The sequence below is a fragment of the Girardinichthys multiradiatus genome, chromosome 9 (genome assembly GCF_021462225.1).
Source record: "Girardinichthys multiradiatus isolate DD_20200921_A chromosome 9, DD_fGirMul_XY1, whole genome shotgun sequence".
Classification (NCBI taxonomy): domain Eukaryota; kingdom Metazoa; phylum Chordata; class Actinopteri; order Cyprinodontiformes; family Goodeidae; genus Girardinichthys; species Girardinichthys multiradiatus.
Genome location: NC_061802.1, coordinates 39,343,116 through 39,368,942, shown reverse-complemented (window position 1 = coordinate 39,368,942; position 25,827 = coordinate 39,343,116). Strand labels below are relative to the sequence as shown.

The 25,827-nt window shown below is 39.7% G+C and overlaps 1 protein-coding gene across 1 annotated transcript; it reads right to left on the bottom strand.

Moving 5' to 3' along the window:
* Positions 1–3,295: 3,295 nt before the first annotated feature.
* On the bottom strand, positions 3,296–24,562 carry tomm70a (translocase of outer mitochondrial membrane 70 homolog A (S. cerevisiae)). The gene is made up of 12 exons (XM_047375898.1): positions 24,263–24,562; positions 20,818–20,991; positions 20,321–20,447; positions 20,101–20,210; positions 15,535–15,683; positions 14,423–14,630; positions 13,363–13,497; positions 12,085–12,192; positions 11,806–11,922; positions 5,103–5,200; positions 4,897–5,019; positions 3,296–4,821 (listed from the first exon to the last, which is right to left on the bottom strand). Exons 1-12 carry the CDS (start codon positions 24,494–24,496, stop codon positions 4,668–4,670), a joined length of 1,737 nt encoding a protein of 578 aa, XP_047231854.1. The 5' UTR covers positions 24,497–24,562; the 3' UTR covers positions 3,296–4,667.
* Positions 24,563–25,827: the final 1,265 nt, after the last annotated feature.

Genomic DNA, 25,827 nt, shown 5'->3' with positions numbered 1-25,827 from the left:
GGTATATTTAATTATTCATAATTGCTATATTTATTTATCGGTACATTTAATGGTACACTTATTTATTTAATTGGACATTCACATTAATTTTGTGATATATTTATGTAATTGTGCCACTTTTGGCCCTCCATACTTCTGGGTCCATTAGTTTCTACACCAGCCTTTTCTTTCCGAATATATTTATCAGGCATATATCATTTTTCTGTAATCGAGAGAAGTGTAGGGGCCTTCTTTCAACCAGCTGATTAGCAGTGTGCAGTAACAAATGGGAGAGGGGATCCACTGTTACTCTATACTCCAAATAGCTGAAAACTCCTGTCACTTCAACACTTTAAGAATGTTATGACAGAAAATGTGAGATTTTATATCTTTAACCATTTAAAACCCCTGTATACTTACTTTAATGTCGTCAACCTGCCCGTGCTTGTTTCATTTCAATTCAAAAAATACTTATTCATCCCAAAGGGAAATTAAATGTTGTTGTAGCTCATATTATGCAGGTTTCTTCAAAGAGCCGTTGTAGATGCTGATGGCTCCGGGCGGGAAGGATCTCCTGTAGAGGTCTGTCTTACAGCAGATCTGAAGAAGCCTCTGACTGAAGACACTCTGTTGTTGTAGGACAGTCTCATGAAGAGGATGCTCAGGGTTCTCCATAATGTTCTTCATTTTATGAAGGGTCCTAGTTCATCAATCTGGCCGGTCTACTTAGCTGCTAAATGCAGTCTTGATTTAAGAAATTCAGTCACGCAACTGGGATACCATCTTGAGATATTCTTTTTGTAGAGCAAAACTGTCCTGGTACACGTAGGCAATCATACATTCAACCACTGTCTTTACTTGATAGGCGAGCTCTGCCTTGCGACCCTGCAACGACAATCTCCAGTGCTCATTGGGCGAGAGGGGTACACTGTGGACAGGTCGCCAGTCCATCACATATGTAGGCAACTAGCTTCTCTATATGGTATGCCTCAAATGCCAAAACAGGACAGGTAATAAAAACAAAAATTAAAAAAGCCTGTGCTTGGCCAGTTTTTCTGATTGAAGTATTCCGAGTACCAAAGTTTAGAGATGCTGTACATAAAGAAAAAAAAAAAAATATATATATATATGATTTAACTAGGCAGAAAAAACAAAATAATCCATGATGTACTGTAAATCTTAAATCAGCAGATATGCTGGCCTGACCATCGATTAAATACATCATTTCCAGATTTTAATGATCTTAAGGTTATTTGATTTGTGTTAATCTGTTGTCAAACAAAAGGTAAGAGCAGGTGGGCAATAACTTTAGAAACATTGAGCTAGCATGACACCAGAATTCAATTTGCATCTTATACTACAAAAAAAAAATGTAAATATGTAAAATGGCCTATACTTGTATACAGGTCCTTCTCAAAATATTAGCATATTGTGATAAAGTTCATTATTTTCCATAATGTCATGATGAAAATTTAACATTCATATATTTTAGATTCATTGCACACTAACTGAAATATTTCAGGTCTTTTATTGTCTTAATACGGATGATTTTGGCATACAGCTCATGAAAACCCAAAATTCCTATCTCACAAAATTAGCATATCATTAAAAGGGTCTCTAAACGAGCTATGAACCTAATCATCTGAATCAACGAGTTAACTCTAAACACCTGCAAAAGATTCCTGAGGCCTTTAAAACTCCCAGCCTGGTTCATCACTCAAAACCCCAATCATGGGTAAGACTGCCGACCTGACTGCTGTCCAGAAGGCCACTATTGACACCCTCAAGCAAGAGGGTAAGACACAGAAAGAAATTTCTGAACGAATAGGCTGTTCCCAGAGTGCTGTATCAAGGCACCTCAGTGGGAAGTCTGTGGGAAGGAAAAAGTGTGGCAGAAAACGCTGCACAACAAGAAGAGGTGACCGGACCCTGAGGAAGATTGTGGAAAAGGGCCGATTCCAGACCTTGGGGGACCTGTGGAAGCAGTGGACTGAGTCTGGAGTAGAAACATCCAGAGCCACCGTGCACAGGCGTGTGCAGGAAATGGGCTACAGGTGCCGCATTCCCCAGACCTGGGCTACAGAGAAGCAGCACTGGACTGTTGCTCAGTGGTCCAAAGTACTTTTTTCGGATGAAAGCAAATTCTGCATGTCATTCGGAAATCAAGATGCCAGAGTCTGGAGGAAGACTGGGGAGAAGGAAATGCCAAAATGCCAGAAGTCCAGTGTCAAGTACCCACAGTCAGTGATGGTCTGGGGTGCCGTGTCAGCTGCTGGTGTTGGTCCACTGTGTTTTATCAAAGGCAGGGTCAATGTAGCTAGCTATCAGGAGATTTTGGAGCACTTCATGCTTCCATCTGCTGAAAAGCTTTATGGAGATGAAGATTTCATTTTTCAGCACGACCTGGCACCTGCTCACAGTGCCAAAACCACTGGTAAATGGTTTACTGACCATGGTATCACTGTGCTCAATTGGCCTGCCAACTCTCCTGACCTGAACCCCATAGAGAATCTGTGGGATATTGTGAAGAGAACGTTGAGAGACTCAAGACCCAACACTCTGGATGAGCTAAAGGCCGCTATCGAAGCATCCTGGGCCTCCATAAGACCTCAGCAGTGCCACAGGCTGATTGCCTCCATGCCACGCCGCATTGAAGCAGTCATATCTGCAAAAGGATTCCCGACCAAGTATTGAATGCATAACTGTACATGATTATTTGAAGGTTGACGTTTTTTGTATTAAAAACACTTTTCTTTTATTAGTCGGATGAAATATGCTAATTTTGTGAGATAGGAATTTTGGGTTTTCATGAGCTGTATGCCAAAATCATCCATATTAAGACAATAAAAGACCTGAAATATTTCAGTTAGTGTGCAATGAATCTAAAATATATGAATGTTAAATTTTCATCATGACATTATGGAAAATAATGAACTTTATCACAATATGCTAATATTTTGAGAAGGACCTGTAGTGCTTTATCAAGTGCAAGGACCCTAAAGTGCTTTACACTACAATCAGTCATTCACCTATTCATACACACATTCACACCCAGTGGTAAGCTACACTGTAGCCACAGCTGCCTGGGGCACATCGACAGAAGTGAAGCTGGCATACAATCGGTGCCACAGAGCCCTCTGACCACTATCAGCAGGCAAGGTGGGTCTTACCCAAAGACACAACGAATGAGACGGCCAGGGCGGGGTTTGAACCGGCAACTCACCGATTACAGGCTGAACCCCTTCGGCTGCCACCCCAAAACAAACCCTAAATTATGTTAGGAAAGTTTTCAGAGAACTCCAAAAACAGCACTGAATTCATCCCAAGAATTCTAACTTTATTAGGATTCTCATTATTTCCACTTTGGTCACATGAACATTGATGAACAGTTTTTCTATCAAACAGCCATAATTTGCATTACATCTATTGATTTAGGGTTTTTGACATTGAGCAGTGGCTCTGCCCAGCTGCTACAGCAGCAGTGATTCTGATTCTTCAAGATAACCACTGTGTAAAAATCTACCACTACTGTTTTGGGAAACATTGTGTCTCAGAACTGAAAGGGTCCCAATTAGTTTAGTAAAAAACTAAAAGCTCTCTGTGTATATCAAATTAAACCCATGTTTGGAAGCTATTTGATGAGAGGCAGTTTCTTGATACTGAGCATCAAGAAACTGGGCTGCATGTAGGCTGGGATCCATAAGGCCAGCATTTGGAAAATACTTTTAGAAAATGAGCAGGGAGGGGAGCAAGGCAACCTCTTATGAATTTGGACAAATGTTGGAATCAAACAGAAATCAAAAATAACCATAATAAAAAAACATAAATTACAATTCACTCATGAACTGGAAAACAAGAAAAACTAGAGGCAATTAAAATATACACAGATGGCTAAGTTTGATCAAAGGGGTTTTGCTGACCCTCACTTGTACTTAGATTTTTCTAGTGTTCCAAGACAGCTTGACCATTGCATTTAAATTTATAAAGTGAGCATGCTGCACAAAGTTTATATATGAAAAAAAAAAACAACAAAAAGTCAAACCAAATATTAAAATTGTGACTTAACAGGCCTCTTTAGGGCCAGTATCCATGGGATCAATTCCAGCATTGCAAATACAGACATTTCACAACCGACTATAATTATCATCTTGCATTCAGAACTGAAGATCTATGTTACAAAATGGAAGCAGCTGATAATAAACCCTTCAGATCAGCATGAATAACCAAGTGAACAGTCTGTTAGAACCTCATAGAAGTCTCAGTATTTTCTGTAGATTTAAATGTCAGAAAAACCATACAGTCAGCAATTGGTTCAACAAACGGCACATTTCTGTGTTTTTCTGCGCATTACCTTGAACAGATATACATGGACATACATCTTTGTTTTCCCTCCACCCTTTATTTTGAGTAATGTAAAGATTTCACAATTATATTGGGCTGAATTAAGTGTCAGCAATGGGCTGCGCTGGAAAAACCGCATCCTGACACAGACTATCAGAGACCTGGATTGTAAATAGAAATCCTCCTTTTTCTCTTCAAAACAAACCCCTTAAATGTGATAACACGTGGCATATTCAGAGTTCATTCTTTTCATCATAATATCCAGGATGTCTTTAACAAATCAGATTGATTTCCAACAGTAACACAATTAGGTAAAGACTGAGATTGACATTGAATTAGCAGAGACGTTACAGCGTTGGAGGTTTGAGGCCGTACTTCCGAGCCACCTCTGTCTGGGCGTATGCTGCATCGCACAGAGAATACAAATGGGACATTTCCATCTCCGACTTGGCGAGGTTAATGGCTTTATTGAACATGTCTATCGCCTTGTCCAGGTTGCCCCTGAAAAGATAAATTTCCAGTTACTGAAAACACTTGGAAGTACAAATCTCTTTGATTATTGTTTTGAAAACTAACCTTTGAACTTCAATGGTTCCCATAGTTTCATAGGCAAAGTCACATTTGTTGTCAATCTCAATAGCCTTACTGATGAGATCTAGACCCAAGTCGAGGTCTTGTTTCCACTGAAGCTGCAACAACCTGAATATATATAATGATCAATTACTAAAAGAATTTCAGCAATGAATTATCCGCATGCCAAACAATGAGGAAAACATGCCTACCCTTTGTGAACATATGTAGTAGCATTGTCTGGTTCCAGTTCAATACATTTGTCGTACATCTGATCAGCTTTTCCAAACTGTTGCTGGTCGGTTAAAGCCTGAGAAGAACATGAAATCACAGTCAGGTTGCAGCAAGACATCAATTGTTTTTCTTTTTTCAAAATAGGACGTAATCTGTTTTGCTGAGATTCCAAACGAGCTCTAGTCCATGTTTTAATTAATTTTTTTAATTTTCCCTGTAAATGCTTTGTTTTTGAGCCAACAAGATGATTGTGGTATAAGAATCTTCATTTACTTTGACATCACTACTTCTCCATGTTCTAAACTATTTAATCCTCGTTGGGCTTCTATAAATCTTTCTGTGGCCACAGATGCAGACAGGCATGATGCTGCAGTTAAATGCAATTGCAAAACTACGTAATATGTGTAACTGACAATAACAATCTCATCTTTCATTGTAAGCAGAAAATGTATGTGGTCTTGTCCAACAGCTCCTAAAAAAAAAAGAAAAAGAAAATCATCCAAAAAATTAATTAAAATGCTGTGATGAGGGTAGCCATTTTCTTTTGTTGTTGTTGCCTTTCTGGGTGATTATTTATTTTATAATCAAAACTTCAACGTTCTAGGGCCTGTCCTCACAGGAAATCAGTGCACTGGTCTGCAAGGGCTGTAACGTCTGCCGCTTTATCATCCTTCTGCTCTGCGATCTACATCCGTTGACTCCTCACGATCAACTGACATTCCCAACACAAAGTGTGTGTGTGTCTTGGGAGGTTAAAACAAGTAATATGATACAAAGCAAAGGCTGCAGTGTGCACAGAACAGACACGCCAGACGATCCTCCAGTGTCTGATCTGAGATTAGCAGAACCTGATTCAGAAAATAAGAGCAGGATGGCTCGACAACACTTTATTTGGAAAACCTGACTGAAGACCACAACACAGAGTTCAGCCACATAAAGGAGGCCATCATCACACACTTGTTCAGCATGTTGCTCAGGGGAAAGCTGCTGGTTGTAGGCCACATCCTTTTAACCTGCAAACCCAAGCAGCACATCTGAAAGCTCACATAGGCCATGATCTAGGACAAAGTGACAGGGTAAACTGTTGCATGTTTATTGCCGGACTATACGTCTGATCCAACAACCAACAATGCCTACTCTGTTTGCCCAGATGCATCTTGTAGATACTTACAGGGCTAACAGAGAGACAGCTGTCACTATATAATGCATTTAAGATTTAAAGGTCTAAACAGTGAATAAGATCACCTTAGAAAGGATCAGAATAACAGTGAGAAACATTTTTTACTGACTAAATGGTCAATTTACACAATCTAATAATAGAAAGTTGTAGAACGGAGACACTGTTCAAATGTATTGCTAGATTGAGCAGACATTGCAGAACAGTAGTTTCCTATTAGTATAATGCAGCTATTCATTTTGATGAAGAAAAAAAGTTAATTTCTCAGTTTGAATTTTCAGGCGTCTGGACTCTCTCCTGAGTTATTTCCTCTACGACATTTATGAGGTGTTCAACCAGACTGCGGTGAAGAGTTCCTACAACAATGAGACAACTGATTATTTTGTTACATTATCAGCTAATTTTGGTCAGAGGTCTTCATTTATCACAGGGTAAAAGGACCAATCACAAATGGTCTCATTTAGGAGCTTTGAGAAAGACAACAGTGAGGTTTTTTGGTAATTAGGGGCAACTCTTAAATAGTCAGTTTAGTGTGAATTATGTTGTTTAGGAGTGGTACTTAAATGCACCATCACAGTCTGTTTGCAAGTATATATGGAGAGACGGCTGCCTCTATAACGTTCAATTAGATGGCTACATGTAAAACTGGTGGCAGAGCTACAGGGGTTGGACAATGAAACTGAAACACCTGGTTTTAGACCACAATAATTTATTAGTATGGTGTAGGGCCTCCTTTTGCGGCCAATACAGCGTCAATTCGTCTTGGGAATGACATATACAAGTCCTGCACAGTGGTCAGAGGGATTTTAAGCCATTCTTCTTGCAGGATAGTGGCCAGGTCACTACGTGATACTGGTGGAGGAAAACGTTTCCTGACTCGCTCCTCCAAAACACCCCAAAGTGGCTCAATAATATTTAGATCTGATGACTGTGCAGGCCATGGGAGATGCTCAACTTCACTTTCATGTTCATCAAACCAATCTTTCACCAGTCTTGCTGTGTGTATTGGTGCATTGTCATCCTGATACACGGCACCACCTTCAGGATACAATGTTTGAACCATTGGATGCACATGGTCCTCAAGAATGGTTTGGTAGTCCTTGGCAGTGATGCGTCCATCTAGCACAAGTATTGGACCAAGGGAATGCCATGATATGGCAGCCCAAACCATCACTGATCCTCCCCCATGCTTCACTCTGGGCATGCAACAGTCTCGGTGGTACGCTTCTTTGGGGCTTCTCCACACCGTAACTCTCCCGGATGTGGGGAAAACAGTAAAGGTGGACTCATCAGAGAACAATACATGTTTCACATTGTCCACAGCCCAAGATTTGCGCTCCTTGCACCATTGAAACCGACGTTTGGCATTGGCATGAGTGACCAAAGGTTTGGCTATAGCAGCCCGGCCGTGTATATTGACCCTGTGGAGCTCCTGACGGACAGTTCTGGTGGAAACAGGAGAGTTGAGGTGCACATTTAATTCTGCCGTGATTTGGGCAGCCGTGGTTTTATGTTTTTTGGATACAATCCGGGTTAGCACCCGGACATCCCTTTCAGACAGCTTCCTCTTGAGTCCACAGTTAATCCTGTTAGATGTGGTTCGTCCTTCTTGGTGGTATGCTGACATTACCCTGGATACTGTGGCTCTTGATACATCACAAAGACTTGCTGTCTTGGTCACAGATGCGCCAGCAAGACGTGCACCAACAATTTGTCCTCTTTTGAACTCTGGTATGTCCCCCATAATGTTGTGTGCATTTCAATATTTTGAGCAAAACTGTGCTCTTACCCTGCTAATTGAACCTTCACACTCTGCTCTTACTGGTGCAATGTGCAATCAATGAAGACTGGCTACCAGGCTGGTCCAATTTAGCCATGAAACCTCCCACACTAAAATGACAGGTGCTTCAGTTTCATTGTCAAACCTCGGTACGTATTACACTGAGAAAATGCAGAGGCAGAAACACAAAACAAATACAAAAGGCCATGCAGAAAATGTTGTGAAATTATAGTATCTATGTTTCATGGATGAAACCTGGGCAATCTACAGGTCCTTCTCAAAATATTAGCATATTGTGATAAAGTTCATTATTTTCCATAATGTCATGATGAAAATTTAACATTCATATATTTTAGATTCATTGCACACTAACTGAAATATTTCAGGTCTTTTATTGTCTTAATACGGATGATTTTGGCATACAGCTCATGAAAACCCAAAATTCCTATCTCACAAAATTAGCATATCATTAAAAGGGTCTCTAAACGAGCTATGAACCTAATCATCTGAATCAACGAGTTAACTCTAAACACCTGCAAAAGATTCCTGAGGCCTTTAAAACTTCCAGCCTGGTTCATCGCTCAAAACCCCAATCATGGGTAAGACTGCCGACCTGACTGCTGTCCAGAAGGCCACTATTGACACCCTCAAGCAAGAGGGTAAGACAGAGAAAGAAATTTCTGAACGAATAGGCTGTTCCCAGAGTGCTGTATCAAGGCACCTCAGTGGGAAGTCTGTGGGAAGGAAAAAGTGTGGCAGAAAACGCTGCACAACGAGAAGAGGTGACCGGACCCTGAGGAAGATTGTGGAAAAGGGCCGATTCCAGACCTTGGGGGACCTGCGGAAGCAGTGGACTGAGTCTGGAGTAGAAACATCCAGGGCCACCGTGCACAGGCGTGTGCAGGAAATGGGCTACAGGTGCCGCATTCCCCAGACCTGGGCTACAGAGAAGCAGCACTGGACTGTTGCTCAGTGGTCCAAAGTACTTTTTTCGGATGAAAGCAAATTCTGCATGTCATTCGGAAATCAAGGTGCCAGAGTCTGGAGGAAGACTGGGGAGAAGGAAATGCCAAAATGCCAGAAGTCCAGTGTCAAGTACCCACAGTCAGTGATGGTCTGGGGTGCCGTGTCAGCTGCTGGTGTTGGTCCACTGTGTTTTATCAAGTGCAGGGTCAATGCAGCTAGCTATCAGGAGATTTTGGAGCACTTCATGCTTCCATCTGCTGAAAAGCTTTATGGAGATGAAGATTTCATTTTTCAGCACAACCTGGCACCTGCTCACAGTACCAAAACCACTGGTAAATGGTTTACTGACCATGGTATCACTGTGCTCAATTGGCCTGCCAACTCTCCTGACCTGAACCCCATAGAGAATCTGTGGGATATTGTGAAGAGAATGTTGAGAGACTCAAGAACCAACACTCTGGATGAGCTAAAGGCCGCTATCGAAGCATCCTGGGCCTCCATAAGACCTCAGCAGTGCCACAGGCTGATTGCCTCCATGCCACGCCGCATTGAAGCAGTCATTTCTGCCAAAGGATTCCCGACCAAGTATTGAGTGCATAACTGTACATGATTATTTGAAGGTTGACGTTTTTTGTATTAAAAACACTTTTCTTTTATTGGTCGGATGAAATATGCTAATTTTGTGAGATAGGAATTTTGGGTTTTCATGAGCTGTATGCCAAAATCATCCGTATTAAGACAATAAAAGACCTGAAATATTTCAGTTAGTGTGCAATGAATCTAAAATATATGAATGTTAAATTTTCATCATTACATTATAGAAAATAATGAACTTTATCACAATATGCTAATTTTTTGAGAAGGACCTGTAATCTTTTACAAACACATCAGTAAATGTTCATATACAGGTCCTTCTCAAAATATTAGTATATTGTGATAAAGTTCATTATTTTCCATAATGTCATGATGAAAATTTAACATTCATATATTTTAGATTCATTGCACACTAACTGAAATATTTCAGGTCTTTTATTGTCTTAATACGGATGATTTTGGCATACAGCTCATGAAAACCCAAAATTCCTATCTCACAAAATTAGCATATTTCATCCGACCAATAAAAGAAAAGTGTTTTTAATACAAAAAACGTCAACCTTCAAATAATCATGTACAGTTATGCACTCAATACTTGGTCGGGAATCCTTTGGCAGAAATGACTGCTTCAATGCGGCGTGGCATGGAGGCAATCAGCTTGTGGCACTGCTGAGGTCTTATGGAGGCCCAGGATGTTTCGATAGCGGCCTTTAGCTCATCCAGAGTGTTGGGTCTTGAGTCTCTCACCGTTCTCTTCACAATATCCCACAGATTCTCTATGGGGTTCAGGTCAGGAGAGTTGGCAGGCCAATTGAGCACAGTGATACCATGGTCAGTAAACCATTTACCAGTGGTTTTGGCACTGTGAGCAGGTGCCAGGTCGTGCTGAAAAATGAAATCTTCATCTCCATAAAGCTTTTCAGCAGATGGAAGCATGAAGTGCTCCAAAATCTCCTGATAGCTAGCTGCATTGACCCTGCCCTTGATAAAACACAGTGGACCAACACCAGCAGCTGACACGGCACCCCAGACCATCACTGACTGTGGGTACTTGACACTGGACTTCTGGCATTTTGGCATTTCCTTCTCCCCAGTCTTCCTCCAGACTCTGGCACCTTGATTTCCGAATGACATGCAGAATTTGCTTTCATCCGAAAAAAGTACTTTGGACCACTGAGCAACAGTCCAGTGCTGCTTCTCTGTAGCCCAGGTCTGGGGAATGCGGCACCTGTAGCCCATTTCCTGCACACGCCTGTGCACGGTGGCTCGGGATGTTTCTACTCCAGACTCAGTCCACTGCTTCCGCAGGTCCCCCAAGGTCTGGAATCGGCCCTTCTCCAAAATCTTCCTCAGGGTCCGGTCACCTCTTCTCGTTGTGCAGCGTTTTCTGCCACACTTTTTGCTTCCCACAGACTTCCCACTGAGGTGCCTTGATACAGCACTCTGGGAACAGCCTATTCGTTCAGAAATTTCTTTCTGTGTCTTACCCTCTTGCTTGAGGGTGTCAATAGTGGCCTTCTGGACAGCAGTCAGGTCGGCAGTCTTACCCATGATTGGGGTTTTGAGTGATAAACCAGGCTGGGAGTTTTAAAGACCTCAGGAATCTTTTGCAGGTGTTTAGAGTTAACTCTTTGATTCAGATGATTAGTTTCATAGCTCGTTTAGAGACCCTTTTAATGATATGCTAATTTTGTGAGATAGGAATTTTGGGTTTTCATGAGCTGTATGCCAAAATCATCCGTATTAAGACAATAAAAGACCTGAAATATTTCAGTTAGTGTGCAATGAATCTAAAATATATGAATGTTAAATTTTCATCATGACATTATGGAAAATAATTAACTTTATCACAATATGCTAATTTTTTGAGAAGGACCTGTATATGCTCTGGTGGGGATGTATGCAATTGAATCTGAATCCATCTATATGATTGAATTGATTAGATTATCAATTTATGGATATAAATTGAGTTCTGTTTATCTTGAAAATTGCTTTGAGATCTGTTGTGTATCGCCACTATATAAGTGAACTGAATCAAAGTCAGATTTATTTGAAAAGCCAGATTCTGTTTGACTTTGCTTTAATCCATTCATCTAAACCCCCAGAACCTTCAAACAAAAGCGGGATTTTTTTCAAAATTAACTCCCAGAAAATACAACCATACCTGAGCATAAAGAGCATAGCCCTCAGCACATTTAGGAAACTTCCGGATTACATCCTCAAAGCCATCCATGGCTGTCTGTACCTGGGATGGGTTGTTTCCAGTGTAAGCTTGTCTGTACTGAAGAACATAAGAGAAGAATTCACAAATAAATAGTCTTTAAATATGTTACACATACTTGTTTGTATGAGGTATGACAGGAGAATCTAAAACCTTCATTTCAATAATAAAACAGCATCAGATGCAAAGATGCTTCTGAGTTCATTGTAATCGATTACTCACAAGGGCGAAGCACTTCTGTGCCTGTGCTAATGCAGAGTCAGGCCTGAGGCGGATGCATTCGTCAAAGTCTTCTACCGCTTCGTCCACCTGGTCCAGCAAGATCTTCAACTGAGAGGAAAGACACAGATCTTGTCAAAAAAGATGCCAAACAACCTCCAACTTCACTTCCTCATCTTACATGATCACATTAACTCTCTCAGCTTTTGCACATAGAGGATTCAGTGGGAAGTGAAGCTGTCTGATTTGATGTACTGAGAAAACTAACGGTGACTTTACTTTGCACAGCTTTTAATCATGCATTTTCCCCTCAACAGTAATCCTTTTTTTTATGCTAAAGTTCTAACTCAGAGGATCTTTATTGCCTGAAATAGCATCTGTTTTCTACTCATCAATAATCCGTTAGGTAAAAGAAGAAAATATTTTATTGTGAAGAATCATGAAACCCAGAGTGGCATTAGACGATGTAGCCAACATCCTCTGGCCTGAACATGTCACAGCACCTTGACTTAGAGTTATCAGTCATGATATTCAGCTGTAACTTAATGTTATTTCCAAAGCAACAAATCATGAAATGTATTAATATGTGAAAGTATTCACACCCTTAAACCTTTTAACATTTTGTCACATTACAACCTTAAGTTATTTTATTGTGATTTTATGTGACAGACCAACACAAAGTTGAAGGAAGGATATACAGGATTTTAAAACTTTCTTTTGATAGATAAAAATCTGAAAAGTGTGGCATACATGTTTCCAGCCCCCTTTCCTCCGATTTCCTGAAACCTCCAGAGCAACCAGTCACCTAATTAGTAAATATTTGAATTTATTAGTTTTCTTTAATAAAACAAATATTTACTAATAGACTTCTCAAGGTTCTTTAAAACTTCACAACTATGCACCCTGTGTTGATCTATCACATAAAATCCCATTAAAGTGCATTCAGGTAGTTGTTCAAGGGGTAGAGAAACTGTTGTAAGCCCTGTTTAATGTATGTATATAATAAATCAGAAAAATAAAGTAATGCGTTGAAGTTCTATTTAAATAAAAAGCAACAGTAAAGCAACTATTCTCTTCACTGCTAACATACTTTAACAGATTTTCTCAATACAGATGAATTTAGATGAAGATAAATGTCATTTACCTTGTTATTGCATCTAAACTGACCTGGTTGTAGAAATCTGAATGGCTAGCGTAGGCTACCTACTGAAACCAGCACCCTTTCAGCTAAACAATGAGGTGTACTGTTTGGGTAATTATATCCACTGCACTCCTTCCTACCTGACCCCTGTGGTGATACACGTCAGGGTTGCGGGTGTCGAGCTCAGCAGCCATGTTGAAATCCTGCGTAGAGAACTGAGGCTTCTGCTGCTGCATGTACATGCTTCCACGCTTTATCAAAGCGTTTGCTCGTAGCTGCGGGAGTGATTAAAGACAGAGAAACCAGCTGTCAGTTGTCACCAGATCAACCAATAAACTAGCTTACATTCTTCTTCTGAGGCACATGCTGCTAAAAAGTACCTGAAACATGTCTGGAGACGATTTGATGGGTCTTATGGATGGCACACAGTGTGAACTTAAAAACATGTGCTTGATACAGTAAAAGAAAAATAGTCTTGACAGTAGCCTGTGTCACACTGTATGCTACACTGGACCAGGCATGAGCCCGGTAACAAAGTAAACCAAGAATTTAACCAGTTCTGAATTAGAACAGAAAGAACTACATATTCCATCATACCATTCCCATCATTAAAATGAACTTGGAACAGATCCAAGAGAAAGAAACGAAACAGCTGGAGTGTTCGTCAGGCAGATGGTGCATGCGCTGCCCGAACCCCACCTGTTGCTGCTCATTGTTGGTCATCTGGCTGAACGATGGCTACTACACCTTTCACTTTTGTTTACAACAAAGACAAGTTTGGCTGTTTGGAAATATTTTCAATCATGAAAACGTCAGTAAATAATGGTCTGGAAACACTGTTAGAATCTGATACCGGTCCTCACCAATACTGGACTGCACAATTTCTTATCACAGCAGAATTGCATTAAAAACATCCGACAGAGATATCAGCCGAACGATTTGATATCTGTTGTTTTTGATTAAGAGTGTCGTAAATAAACAACCACAAACCACAAATTCAGGCTCACAGCCAAAGATTTGGTCTAGAAGAGCTGAAAATGACAGTGTGGACCCAGCTTTCTCATTCCTTAACGAATACTTACAGACAAAATGATGCTTTTCCCTTCTTCATGTCAGCCATTTGTTCCTACATTTGGTTTTACCAACATACACTAAAAGTAATAAGTAAGTATTTCTGTTGAAAACACTGAATGTTTCTACCTTTACATTAGATTCCTGCATGTTGATGACCTGGTCCAAATCAGGCTGGGCAGCAGTAGCATTTCCAATCAGTAGGTAGAAGGTGGCTCTCAGCAGCAGAGCCTCTGCAGTGTATCGGCCTCCTGACTCGATCTCCTTGGTGCATTCACTGATGATTTTGTCGTAGTTCTCCTCATCCATGTACTGTTTCGCCTTTAAGAAGCCAGAGCTGAAAAAATGGATGATAAACTGAATAAAGCTGACGTTTTACTAAGGATGTTTGCGACCTGCCTATCATGCAGTCCTTTTCATTCCAACACTGACCCATGAGGGAATCATAGCTGAATCTGCCAGTTGCACTTCATCTATAACAGACATTCACTCCACATTCAATGTAAGACTTATAAGATTCTTTACAGACCATTAAGATTTAAATTCAAAACAGAAATGAATCATGAAAAATAACCTTATTACTTACTTTTTTAACATATTTAACTTACTCGACTGTCTAAGGAGATTAATCATTAGTCTCTTAAATTAAATTGGTGTTTTTTTTAAATAGGAGTTAGAAAACTTCAATGCCTTCCTGCAGTGTACAGTAAGCATAATTCTTAGCAAAATGTTAAAATCCCTGTTTTAAAGCCAAACCTGGTTAAAAAGACACACATTCCTTTGACAAAGGAGCCTGCAGTGAAAAATAAGAGGTTTATATTTTTATTACCTGAAAAAAACAATGAGCCACTTTTAAAAGCAGAATTATTTTTGCAGGTTCAGGCTTAATGCATGCAGATACATGTTGATGAGCTTTATTGCTTTTCTGCATTATAAGGTCTGTAACCTTGTCACAGTGTAATGAAACCCAAACTCCCCAGGCAAAGCAGCAGATTATGAAACAAACAATTACTACCAGCACATTTCTAATAACAATAAAAAAAACGACATAGCTCAATGTATTTGAAGACTCAAGTTTGAAAATCTCAGTTTATTTAATGTTTTAATAGACGAGGTGATTAAATTTAGGTTTTTTAAACATTGTCAATTAAGTATTTCTTTGTAACATTTCAGCATGCTGATTTGTAGTACCACCCTCCTGATTTTAGGAATAAAAGGTGATATGTATCGAATATGCTGACCTCTCAGTGATTTCAGCTGCTTCCCCCTCCTTGTCCTTGTCTTCATCTTTCTTCTCACCCTTCTGCTGCGGCTGGGAGATGATGTCATCAGTAAAGGAGCTAAAGTACGACTTGATAAACTGAGGAGAAGGCATCATCGGCTCACGATTCTGCAGAGAAAAACAAAATTCATTTACCAATAAAGCGGCCCAGTTTGATACTTAATTAAGATCAACAGAACAAAACTCAATAACTGTAATGTGCATTAAAATTATGTGGTCTGCTCTAGTACCATGACTGTTTAACACATTCACCAATGATGTTCCACCAGCTGCAGTATCTGTTCTTCAAAATTCAACAGCTGTTTTGTCTTAATGGGACTTTCTGCAGATCAGCCTCATGTTTCTAAAGAAATGTCTTAATTCTTCTACGATGTTTTCAAGCTAAAGTGTTAAGGAAAAGATACGACTACGGCTCGTACCATTTTTCATTGGGTTTCCGATAATATGTGGGCAACCAAAACAAAGTAGTTCTCCCACATCACAAACTTAGCATTTTGATTTGAATATCATACAATTCAATGACCCATGTTTTAGCTGCTCTCTGAACATGACATTTGTTTGTCTGCACTGTAGACAGAGCAAATCACATGACATACACACAGTCTCAATACAGTCTCTCTTTTAACAACAGATTGTTAAGGGAAAGTGTAACTAACCAAATAACTAAGGAAGCAAATCGTTACCATATTTCAAATGAAGAAGCATTTCCAGAAATGCTTCTTCATTTTAAGAATGTGGCTGCATTGTTTGACTCATAAATAAAATTAGTTATCAATCATCCTATTTGCTTTTTAATTTTCTTCTTCAAGACTGCTCATTCTTTCACTTAATTAAAATAAAAAATAAAAATACTTTTGAGATTTATTTTTGAAAATGTACCCCAGCAAATAGATCCCAAAATTCAATTTGAAATGTAAAATTTGAAAATGAAAAAGCATTTCCAGAAATGCTTTTTCATTTTAAGAATGTGGCTGCATTATTTGACCCATAAATAAAATTAGTAATCAATCATCCTATTTGCATTTGCATTTTCTTCTTCACGACTGCACATTTTATGCCATAATCAAAAAGAAAACAAAGCAGACATTGCTTTTTCGTTTTCGTGGTCTGCCCGCAAAGTACTGCCCAGAACTCGAAAATGAAAAAGCATTCCGAGCTGCGGGCGCAGCAGAGTGACGTCAGCAGCCGCTCTTCCTCAGCTCCCTGCTGACCGAGCTACCCATCTTGTTCAGTAGGGGGCACTGTGCACGTCTGCATTGCATTACATTGCAAACGTGCCGAGAAATTGATTGAATTGCAGCAGGGCCAAGCTCAATTTGTGGCAGTGGCAGGCAGAACTGGTAGTTCCGGTGGCAAGCTGTGGCAGTTCCGCCACAGCCTGCCACCGAAGCTGCCACCGGAACTGCCACAACCTGCCACACGGTGGCACGGGATTCCGCGAGGATGCCAGAAGGTGCCAGACCGGCCGTAAAAGCTTGCCAATGCGGTTGCCGCTGTTTTTGTGGAAGCTGTTGCTGATTATTGGCAAATTGGACGTCATTATTGTTATAGCCTGTTACCTTTACATAATGATTTCATTATTGATTATTATTTAATAAACAGCTTTGGACCCATAACATAAGGTGATTGTATTTACTTGACATAGAAAATAAATAGCACTATGTTTATGTGTGACGTGTTGAAAGGATGACGATTTCTTGCACAAACAGCCAGTTTATTATAGAGCACGAGCAGCTATTCTGAATCGTCACTCACAGAAAAATATAAATAAATGCTTAAAAACACGCTGGATGTCCCGGGCCATGAGGATGCCACCGGAAGTACCAGTTCTGCCTGCCACTGCCACAAATTGAGCTCGGCCCTGCTGCAATTCAATCGATTTCTCGGCACGTTTGCAATGTAATGCAATGTAGACGTGCACAGTGCCCCCTACTGAACAAGATGGGTAGCTCGGTCAGCAGGGAGCTGAGGAAGAGCGGCTGCTGACGTCACTCTGCTGCGCCCGCAGCTCGGAATGCTTTTTCATTTTCGAGTTCTGGGCAGTACTTTGCGGGCAGACCACAAAAACGAAAAAGCAATGTCTGCTTTGTTTTCTTTTTGATTATGGCATAAAATGTGCAGTCGTGAAGAAGAAAATGCAAATGCAAATAGGATGATTGATTACTAATTATATTTATGGGTCAAATAATGCAGCCACATTCTTAAAATGAAAAAGCATTTCTGGAAATGCTTTTTCATTTTCAAATTTTACATTTCAAATGGAATTTTGGGATCTATTTGCTGGGGTACATTTTCAAAAATAAATCTCAGATGTCTTTTTCTTTTTCATTTTAATTAATTGAAGGAATGAGCAGTCTTGAAGAAGAAAATTAAAATGCAAATAGGATTATTGATAACTAATTTCATTTATGAGTCAAACAATGCAGCCACATTCTTAAAATGAAAAGCATTTCTGAAAATGCTTCTTCATTTGAAATATGGTAACGATTTGCTTCCATAAATAACTACCACAGCTGATAATCCAGTTTTGTAAGGTGTGCACAAAAAAAAAAAAAACAGCAGGGAGGCTTCCTGACGATGTGCCTCAAAGACCCCAGGTGTCTCCAACTCCAGTCCTTGAGAGCCACTGTCCTCTAACTTTTCGATCCATCCCTGCTTCAACACACCTCAGAACAAATGGCTGAATTACTTGACGATGTCATCACGTTCTGCATAAGGTCCAGTAACGAGCCATTCATGACACAGAGGCGTGTTGAGCAAGGATAAGGCTGTATTCACATCAGGAGAGTCCTTAGGTTCGCTTGTGTGGTCCGGACCTAAAGTGGACTTTTTTTTCTCCGTTTGGTGCAGTTTGCTTTCACATTGTACTTTTTGCAAGTGAACTATAACTTGTAAACAAAGCAATATGTGTGACCATCGCAACTTCCAATGGACAGACATTAATAGGGTGGGAGAAACGCTTGCTGCATTTCTGTTCTGCATATTTATGCAGTTATTGTAGCTGCAAAACCACTGGGTGTCAAGAGCAGCTCATTCACATCTTCTACGTTTGATTACCAGTCAAACGTTTTAGACACACTTTCTCATTTAATGGTTCTCTTTATGTTTGTGACTATTTCCAATGTATGTAGATTCTCAGTGAAGGCATCAAAACTGAATGAACACACATGGAATTATGTAGCAAACAAACATTGTAAAAGAACTTTAAACATGTGTTATATTTTAGATTCCTTAAAGTAGCCTCCCTTTGCTGTGATGACTGAAATATTAACCTCTGACCGTCTTTCAATGAACCTCTGGGAAGTTCTTTCAAGACTCTTTGGAAAACCATTCCAGGTGACCACCTCATGAAGCTCATGGAGAGAATGCCAAGAGAGCAAAGCGGTCATCAAAGCTATTTTTAGAAACTAAAATATAAAAGTTTTTAGAGTTATTTCACACTTTTTGTTTACCACATAATCCCATGTGTGTTCATTCACAGTTATGTTGCTGTTGGTGAGAATCTACAATGTAAATAGTCATGAAAATAAAGAGACCCATTAAGTAAGAGTGTGTTTCTAAAACGTTTGACCGGTAGTGTATATTTATCTCTATGTTTCAACATCTAGTTTATACCGCTGAACATTGTCTGGAAATGTGGTGCTGCTGTCGATATTGGAGATGGCTGTGGAGGCATTGTAGAGACAAGAGAACTGGGAAATACCTGCCTTTTGTTGTGAACTTGATTGTTACGCTTTGTGTTTCATGCTGTGCCTGCGTGACTCCACTGCCTTGATTCCCATCGTGCCGAGATTGAAACATTTCTTGCACCGTGCCTCATACACGTTTCCTGGTACTGGTTTCAGCCTTGCAGAAAAATCTGGGTTGGACAACCAATTTTCGTTGAATTTATACTTTTTCCATGCTGTCCAAGATAAACTGACTGCTAGCGCTACATGAACGACGTGCATCTGCTTTGATAGTCCTGGCCGCAACATCATCACTTTTACTGGTTCCGTTATCAGGATCGCGTGACGTTACGTCGAGAGCCATTCGGTAAATCTTAACACATCGTAAATAGGATTTCATGATTGTAATTAGTCTCAAATATAAACAATAATTGGTAACATTTTTAAGACCTCTGAAAGATTGATTTAAGACATTTTAATACCAATTAAGGTCTTATTTTTAGATTGATGAATTCAATGCCTATTAAGAGTTTTTAAGGATCCGCGGGAACCCTGTTTCCTGTGGTTGGGTCAGATTGATGCTGGTTCATATTCACACCTGGAGCGAACTGCACCAGAGTCCAAACAATCGGACCAAGACCCACTTTTTGAGGTGGTCCCGGTCCGATTGTTTGGTCCAGACCAGGGTTCACTATTGTGTATAAGGGGGGAAAAGAACTCTGGCCCATTTAAGGTGGATCAAACGTGGAAGATGTGAATATACTCCAAGTTGGGATATTGATCATTTAAAAATGGCGTGATTTGGACATATTTAAAAAAAAATATGGCTTACATACTATTTCAAATTAAACAAATACCTTGTATTTTTCTCTGGCCTTCTCTCTTCCCAACTGCTTCAGCACCTTGTCAGCAAGCAACATACTCTGCTGGTTCTGAAAGGCCTCGAGAATACACACTGCCGTGACATCTGTACAGGAAAACAAATTGTGTCAGAAGAAGCAGGACCGACTGTCAGCAAGAGTCAAACATTTACAGAAAATGGTTAAAGGACATCTATTCAAAGAAACAAAGTCTCACCCTCTAGGGACTCCTTGTTGTTGTCCAGTTTTTCAAGAGCTTTAGCCCTCCTGAACAAAGCCTTGATGTAGCGTGGGTTCATTTCCACAGCCTGAGAGCAGTCCCGGATCACGTTTTTCCACTTCAACTGAAATAACAGTTTGATCTTGTTACACTTCACTGAATGTTTTTGGCATCCATAATTTCTTTAAACTCCAGTAAGCAGAGTCAAACGTGATGGAGAGTCTTGGTAACTTGAATATCAACAAAACACTGATAACAACAACACTGTGGAAAAGACGTTTTTCCAGCATGTAGTTTTTGGGCTCAGGCGAATCTTCTAACATACTCTAAACATCTCATGAACAATTCCCCATCAAAAAAATAAAACTCTTTTAATAAAGCTTCTGGGTTAGCTAGTGTTTAATTTAGCTGTATGTTTTTCCTCCATTAGGTTGATCATAAACTAGACAAATCTCATGAATAAAATTAGACAAAACGCTCATGTTGGTGCTGACCTGCTGTTCATAAGCTGCTGCTCTGTTCTGGTAAAACGTTGACAAATCCGACTTCTGCTCTTTGGGACACAGATCAATGGCCTCTGTGTAGCACTGGATAGCCTTGTCATACTTCCCAGCCTTAAAATACTTGTTGCCTTTATTCTTAGCAGCTTGGGCTCGGTCCAGAGGGCTCTGAATGAAATGTGGACAAAATAAATTTGTTAGTTTAATGAAAAACATCAGGGATGAGAGTCGGATCTGAAGAGTCAGTGATACATGAATTTCTGTTACAGATCAATTAGAGAACCCTCACGCTTTACACAAGGGCCACAATGCATTGTGCTCACTACCCTGCTACAACAAAAAACAAACAGCTGTTAAGCTACAGCTTTTATTTTTCTGCGCCGTATAGGAAAAAAACTGAATTTCTAATTTTATGACACATTTCCCAGTGAAGTCCGTCTCAGATGGCAGCATCTTACAGATTTAAGGACACAGAGATAGTTAAGTGAGTGACAATCTTGCTTTCTATGAGCACAATTAAGACACAAAAATAAAAGATGAATATCGGCAGCAAACTCAAATAAAAGTAAAGACCAGGAAAACAATGCGACTGCCTCACTCAAGTGTTCTTTCTTCCTATTATCTGAGGGCATGACCAACGTGCACCTCCTCCTTTCCAACTGGAAGAAGAGCTTTGTTCCATTTCAGTTTTAAATGGGAACAATAGACCTTATACAGTGAACTGATTGGCTGGTACAAACTTGGAGCAAACTACACATTTTTGGTAAGAATATATCCCATTAACTAAAGGTTGAACATTATCCATCTAAGCAATTTCAAACAAAATGCTCTCATGCATGAAGTGTGGTACCTATATTTATTGATGAGGGATTCATTTCTGCTCAAAATAAGTACTTTATAGGCATATATTTTTTAAAGCATTTAAGAGAAGTCATATCCCTGGAATGGGTGAGATGGGCCTAAAATGTTATCAAGATAATTTGTGGTATTTATGGGATTTTATAAAAGTGGCAAGAAAAATGAGTTCAGAATTCATCACAGTCTTTTTTTGGCCAAAAATCTATTAGGGTTTCACAAACACTGCTCCTAAAATGAAATCCAGCCACCACCAAATAGACTGCTATATGAAACGATTCCATTCAGTAGTGCCACTGTGCAGCTAAAAAGCCCACAAGGAATGCATTAAATCGCATTGAAACAGAAAGCCAGCATTTGTTGATGTTCTCGTAAATATAAATATGATAACTGCCCACCTCCACTATTAAGGATAAAACTATTACCAGTTGTAATGATTACAATGCTCAGACTCCTGCTGGTGTGTGTCTCACAAATGAAATTACCATTAAAACCATATTAACTTGCTTCACTGATAAAATCTCCATGGTTGTTTATTGTCTATCAAGCTCGACATCAGTGGTCAAAGTAAAGAGTTGATATTTTAACCAACCAGGGGCACTAAGCATTCAACTTTGTTGTATTTTGGACTTTGTTACTGCCGGAGGAAAGCTTGCTGGAGACATTTTTTTCTTTTCGTCTTCCCTTCATCGACAGGGAAAGTAGTCTTCTGTCTCTTTAACTCATTGGAAGCATGCCAGATTTCTTGGAAAATGACTATATTACCCAACAGTCCCTGTATATTCCACAGGGAAGCCAAAATAATAATATGAAGCAGTCAAGTGTTTGTTTTGTCCAAAGTGTCAAAATATCAAATAAGCTGAAACACAGCCTTCTTCAAACCGTTCTAATTAGAGCCTTAGGGGACAATATTGCTCTTTGAAAATCAAATTGTATATTTTGAAGCTAATAAAATCTCTTTATTGTCCACTGTGCTCTTAAAAAACACAACAGTCTGTTAAAATCAGAGTGTTGGAAAGAATAATTGTTAATGGACTTATCAGCTGTTGGACAGAACCTCGCTGACTATCTGGTCATGTTCTGTTGATAGACATCAACTGATTCAATTTAAAGTGTCTCTGTTAAAAGTCTAGCTTCTATACAATCTATTCTCTTGACACACCAACCTGTGTTAAATGTCAGAGAGCACTCTGTCCCACATGTTCTGGCTTTGTCCCTCTCTTTGGACTTTGGTTGAAAAAAGGGTTTACTGGTACTCTAAAGACAATGGAAGAACTTTTTATCCTTAAGCTATACTTGCCATTTTTAGTTGATCACAGCCCATCTGCCAAACACCTCCAACAGTTGGGACTATTGTCTCAAAAAGACTTATATTACAAATATGGAAAGTGAACATGATTTAGGTTCTTCAAATGGAAAAATTAATATTTATTCAAATTGACAGTGTAAATTGATGAAGATCTGGGGCTCTTTCCTTAAAATAGCAGGCACTGGAAGTCAATTGATAATTCTTTATTTTTATCCTCTTCTATTTTTATTTATACTCTAAGAAGGTCCAAGTCAGGATTTGCTTGCCGTTTGTAAATAAGCGTGAGTAATTGTCTGTTGTAGTGTATAAAAAGCTAAAGTAATGAAGTAGTCTAAATGATGGATGCGTTGTGTGGCCCGACTGCAGACTATTTTGCTAATCTAGACTCAGTTTTATCGTAAAACTACATTTTATACTCAAGAACTGATGCAAAACAGAAGACATTTTGTGTATGACGCAGGGATAGGCAATACATGACTAATACGATGAAAAATATTACCACTAGTACTAGTAGTAATAATAATGCTAGTAAAGTTCAGGGGACAATGAAACTGAATGATAAAAGCTCCACTCCACTTTTGGATTTCAACACATTTTAACAAAAGTGATGAATCTGGACACAATCAGGATACAATCTGTTCATTCTGTTATATCCCCTCCCTACTATGCACTTCACAACAGGTGGGATTACACACCCTCTGCATTAGAATATTGTCTCTATTTCACTGTAACATTACTGGATGAATAATAGATTGCTCAGTTAGTTCAACTGCGCTGTAAAATATGACATACAGGCTATGCTTAAATTCAGTATAACAGTAAAGCTACTTTTTACTTGACAACCATCCCCGCCCACCTTGAACTCCCTGACCCCGGTGTTAGCCGGCTAGCATGCAACTTATGCAACATTAAACAGCTAATATTTAACATGGGATACAATCTGCTCCTGTTCATTATAAGGGTTTAATATATTGGAGGTATATAACTGATTTCATACAACCAATTTGACCTAGCTACACTGACAAGGTTAGCCTGACAGACAGCTAGTTAGCGCAGGTTAATCCATCGCACGAAGCCGCTGAGTGTCGGCCTTGCCTTCCTGAAGGTAGTTGTCGCTGACAGCGGCTCTGCCGTCAGGTGTCCTTGAACGGACTGAAACAAAATGACGCGGGCTGACAGAAGCAAGAGCGAACGGCAACGGTGTAAATTGTGTCAATGTGAGCGGAATTAGGATAAACCAAAGAGCAGGGAATACTCCTCCCCGGGATACAGTACCATGTTCTCATCCTCCCGGTTGGTGCGAGGTGCGCCGTCTTGGCCCTGGACAGGACTGGCGCTGCCTTCTGGAGTCTTCCGCTCCCCGGTGCCTTTTTTTTGCTTCGTCCTGCTACGGTTCCAAAGGTAAACCGCTCCAACACCGAGCACGATAGGAGTCCCGACTAACAGTGCTAGCTGCCAGCGGGGTAGTCCGCTCCCGGACTGGGGCTCTACTGGCTTAGAGGCCGCCATGATCCACTCCAAACTTAGCAATGTTAGCCAGTCGCTACCACCAGCATACAGCTCCTCTTTGGCTGATAGTACTACAGCAGGCTACGCACTGTAAAATATAACACTGCCCCCCACAGGCAAGGCGGTGCAACTCATGGTTCATGGGTTTAAAAACGGGTGGGCTAAAACAAACAATAAACAAACAATATCAGCCAGACATCATGTTTGTTTCTTTTATTTAAAGTTCTGCCCATATAGGAGGAAGCTAGAATCAAACTTACAACCTTCTGACTGCAAGAAGACTTCTCTACCCACAGTATGGCAGAAATACTAGGACATCAATAATATTGGAAGTCACCTTTATAATATTCACAATTTGGATGATAAAAACCTAATATGGTGGAGGAATCAGAGAGAATAAACTGGCATTACTCAACTTGGAATAGGACACACAGAATCAAACAACACTTCATAAAATATGCAAACACTGAAAAAGGTTACGATGATACTGAAAACAGTCAGAAACAGTCAAATGTGTATTTCTAAAATATAAAGTCTTCTGTTTTGTTGAGGAGGAATCTAGTCCACTCCTCTTTGCAGAATAATTTTAATTGAACCACGTTGTAAAGTTTTCAAGGATTAATGTTTAAGGCCATGCCAGAAGCATGTCATTCAGAGTTAGGTCAGGCCTTTGACAAATACACTCCAAAACCTTCTTGTTGTATTTGTTTTCAGCCATTCAGAGGCGTACGTCTTGGTGGGCCTGCGATGATTGTCTTGTTCCAAAACCCAAGAGCTTAAGGTTGAGAACCAGTGTTAGTTTCATACCAAATGTATGACTTTGTTTCTCTTTTGTTTTTATATTTCTTTTGATCAGGGGAGGATGTGTCATTTTCTTTTATCTTGTTTGACAACTATGTCATGTTGTCAGACAGTTTCTATTTAAGTCTTTATCTTGGTTTACATGTCTGGTGTGTTCTACAGGCCAGCATGTAGCTGGTAAAATTTAACACTGATTTCCAAAAACAAATATTACTCACAGTTAATTCTTCTTTAACATGGGAGTGATTACTTTTCCCAATAGAGCAAGGTTGCTTTGGATAGCTGTTTCCTTTAATACATGAAATAATCATTTTTAAACTGCTTTTTGTATTTGTTGAGGTTATCTTTGATACTAAAACTTGTTTGATACTTTAAAACATTTAAGTTTGACAAAAAAAGCAATAACCAATTCAATCTGTAAGGGGGCAAATACTTTTTTACAGCACTGTATTTGTGGTCAAGTTGATTATGTATATCAGTTTGAGATTGGTCATGGAACAAGTTAAATAAAAACACAGTTTAATAAAATA

What these genes read in the sequence shown, in the direction of transcription:
- tomm70a (XM_047375898.1), bottom strand. Translation starts at nt 24,496, where the DNA reads ATGGCGGCCTCTAAGCCAGTAGAGCCCCAGTCCGGGAGCGGACTACCC. An exon ending in CACAGAAGTGCTTCGCCCTT is followed by an intron (nt 11,923 to 12,084) that starts GTGAGTAATCGA and finishes TATGTTCTTCAG; the next exon opens with TACAGACAAGCTTACACTGG. An exon ending in GGAACCATTGAAGTTCAAAG is followed by an intron (nt 4,822 to 4,896) that starts GTTAGTTTTCAA and finishes TTATCTTTTCAG; the next exon opens with GGGCAACCTGGACAAGGCGA.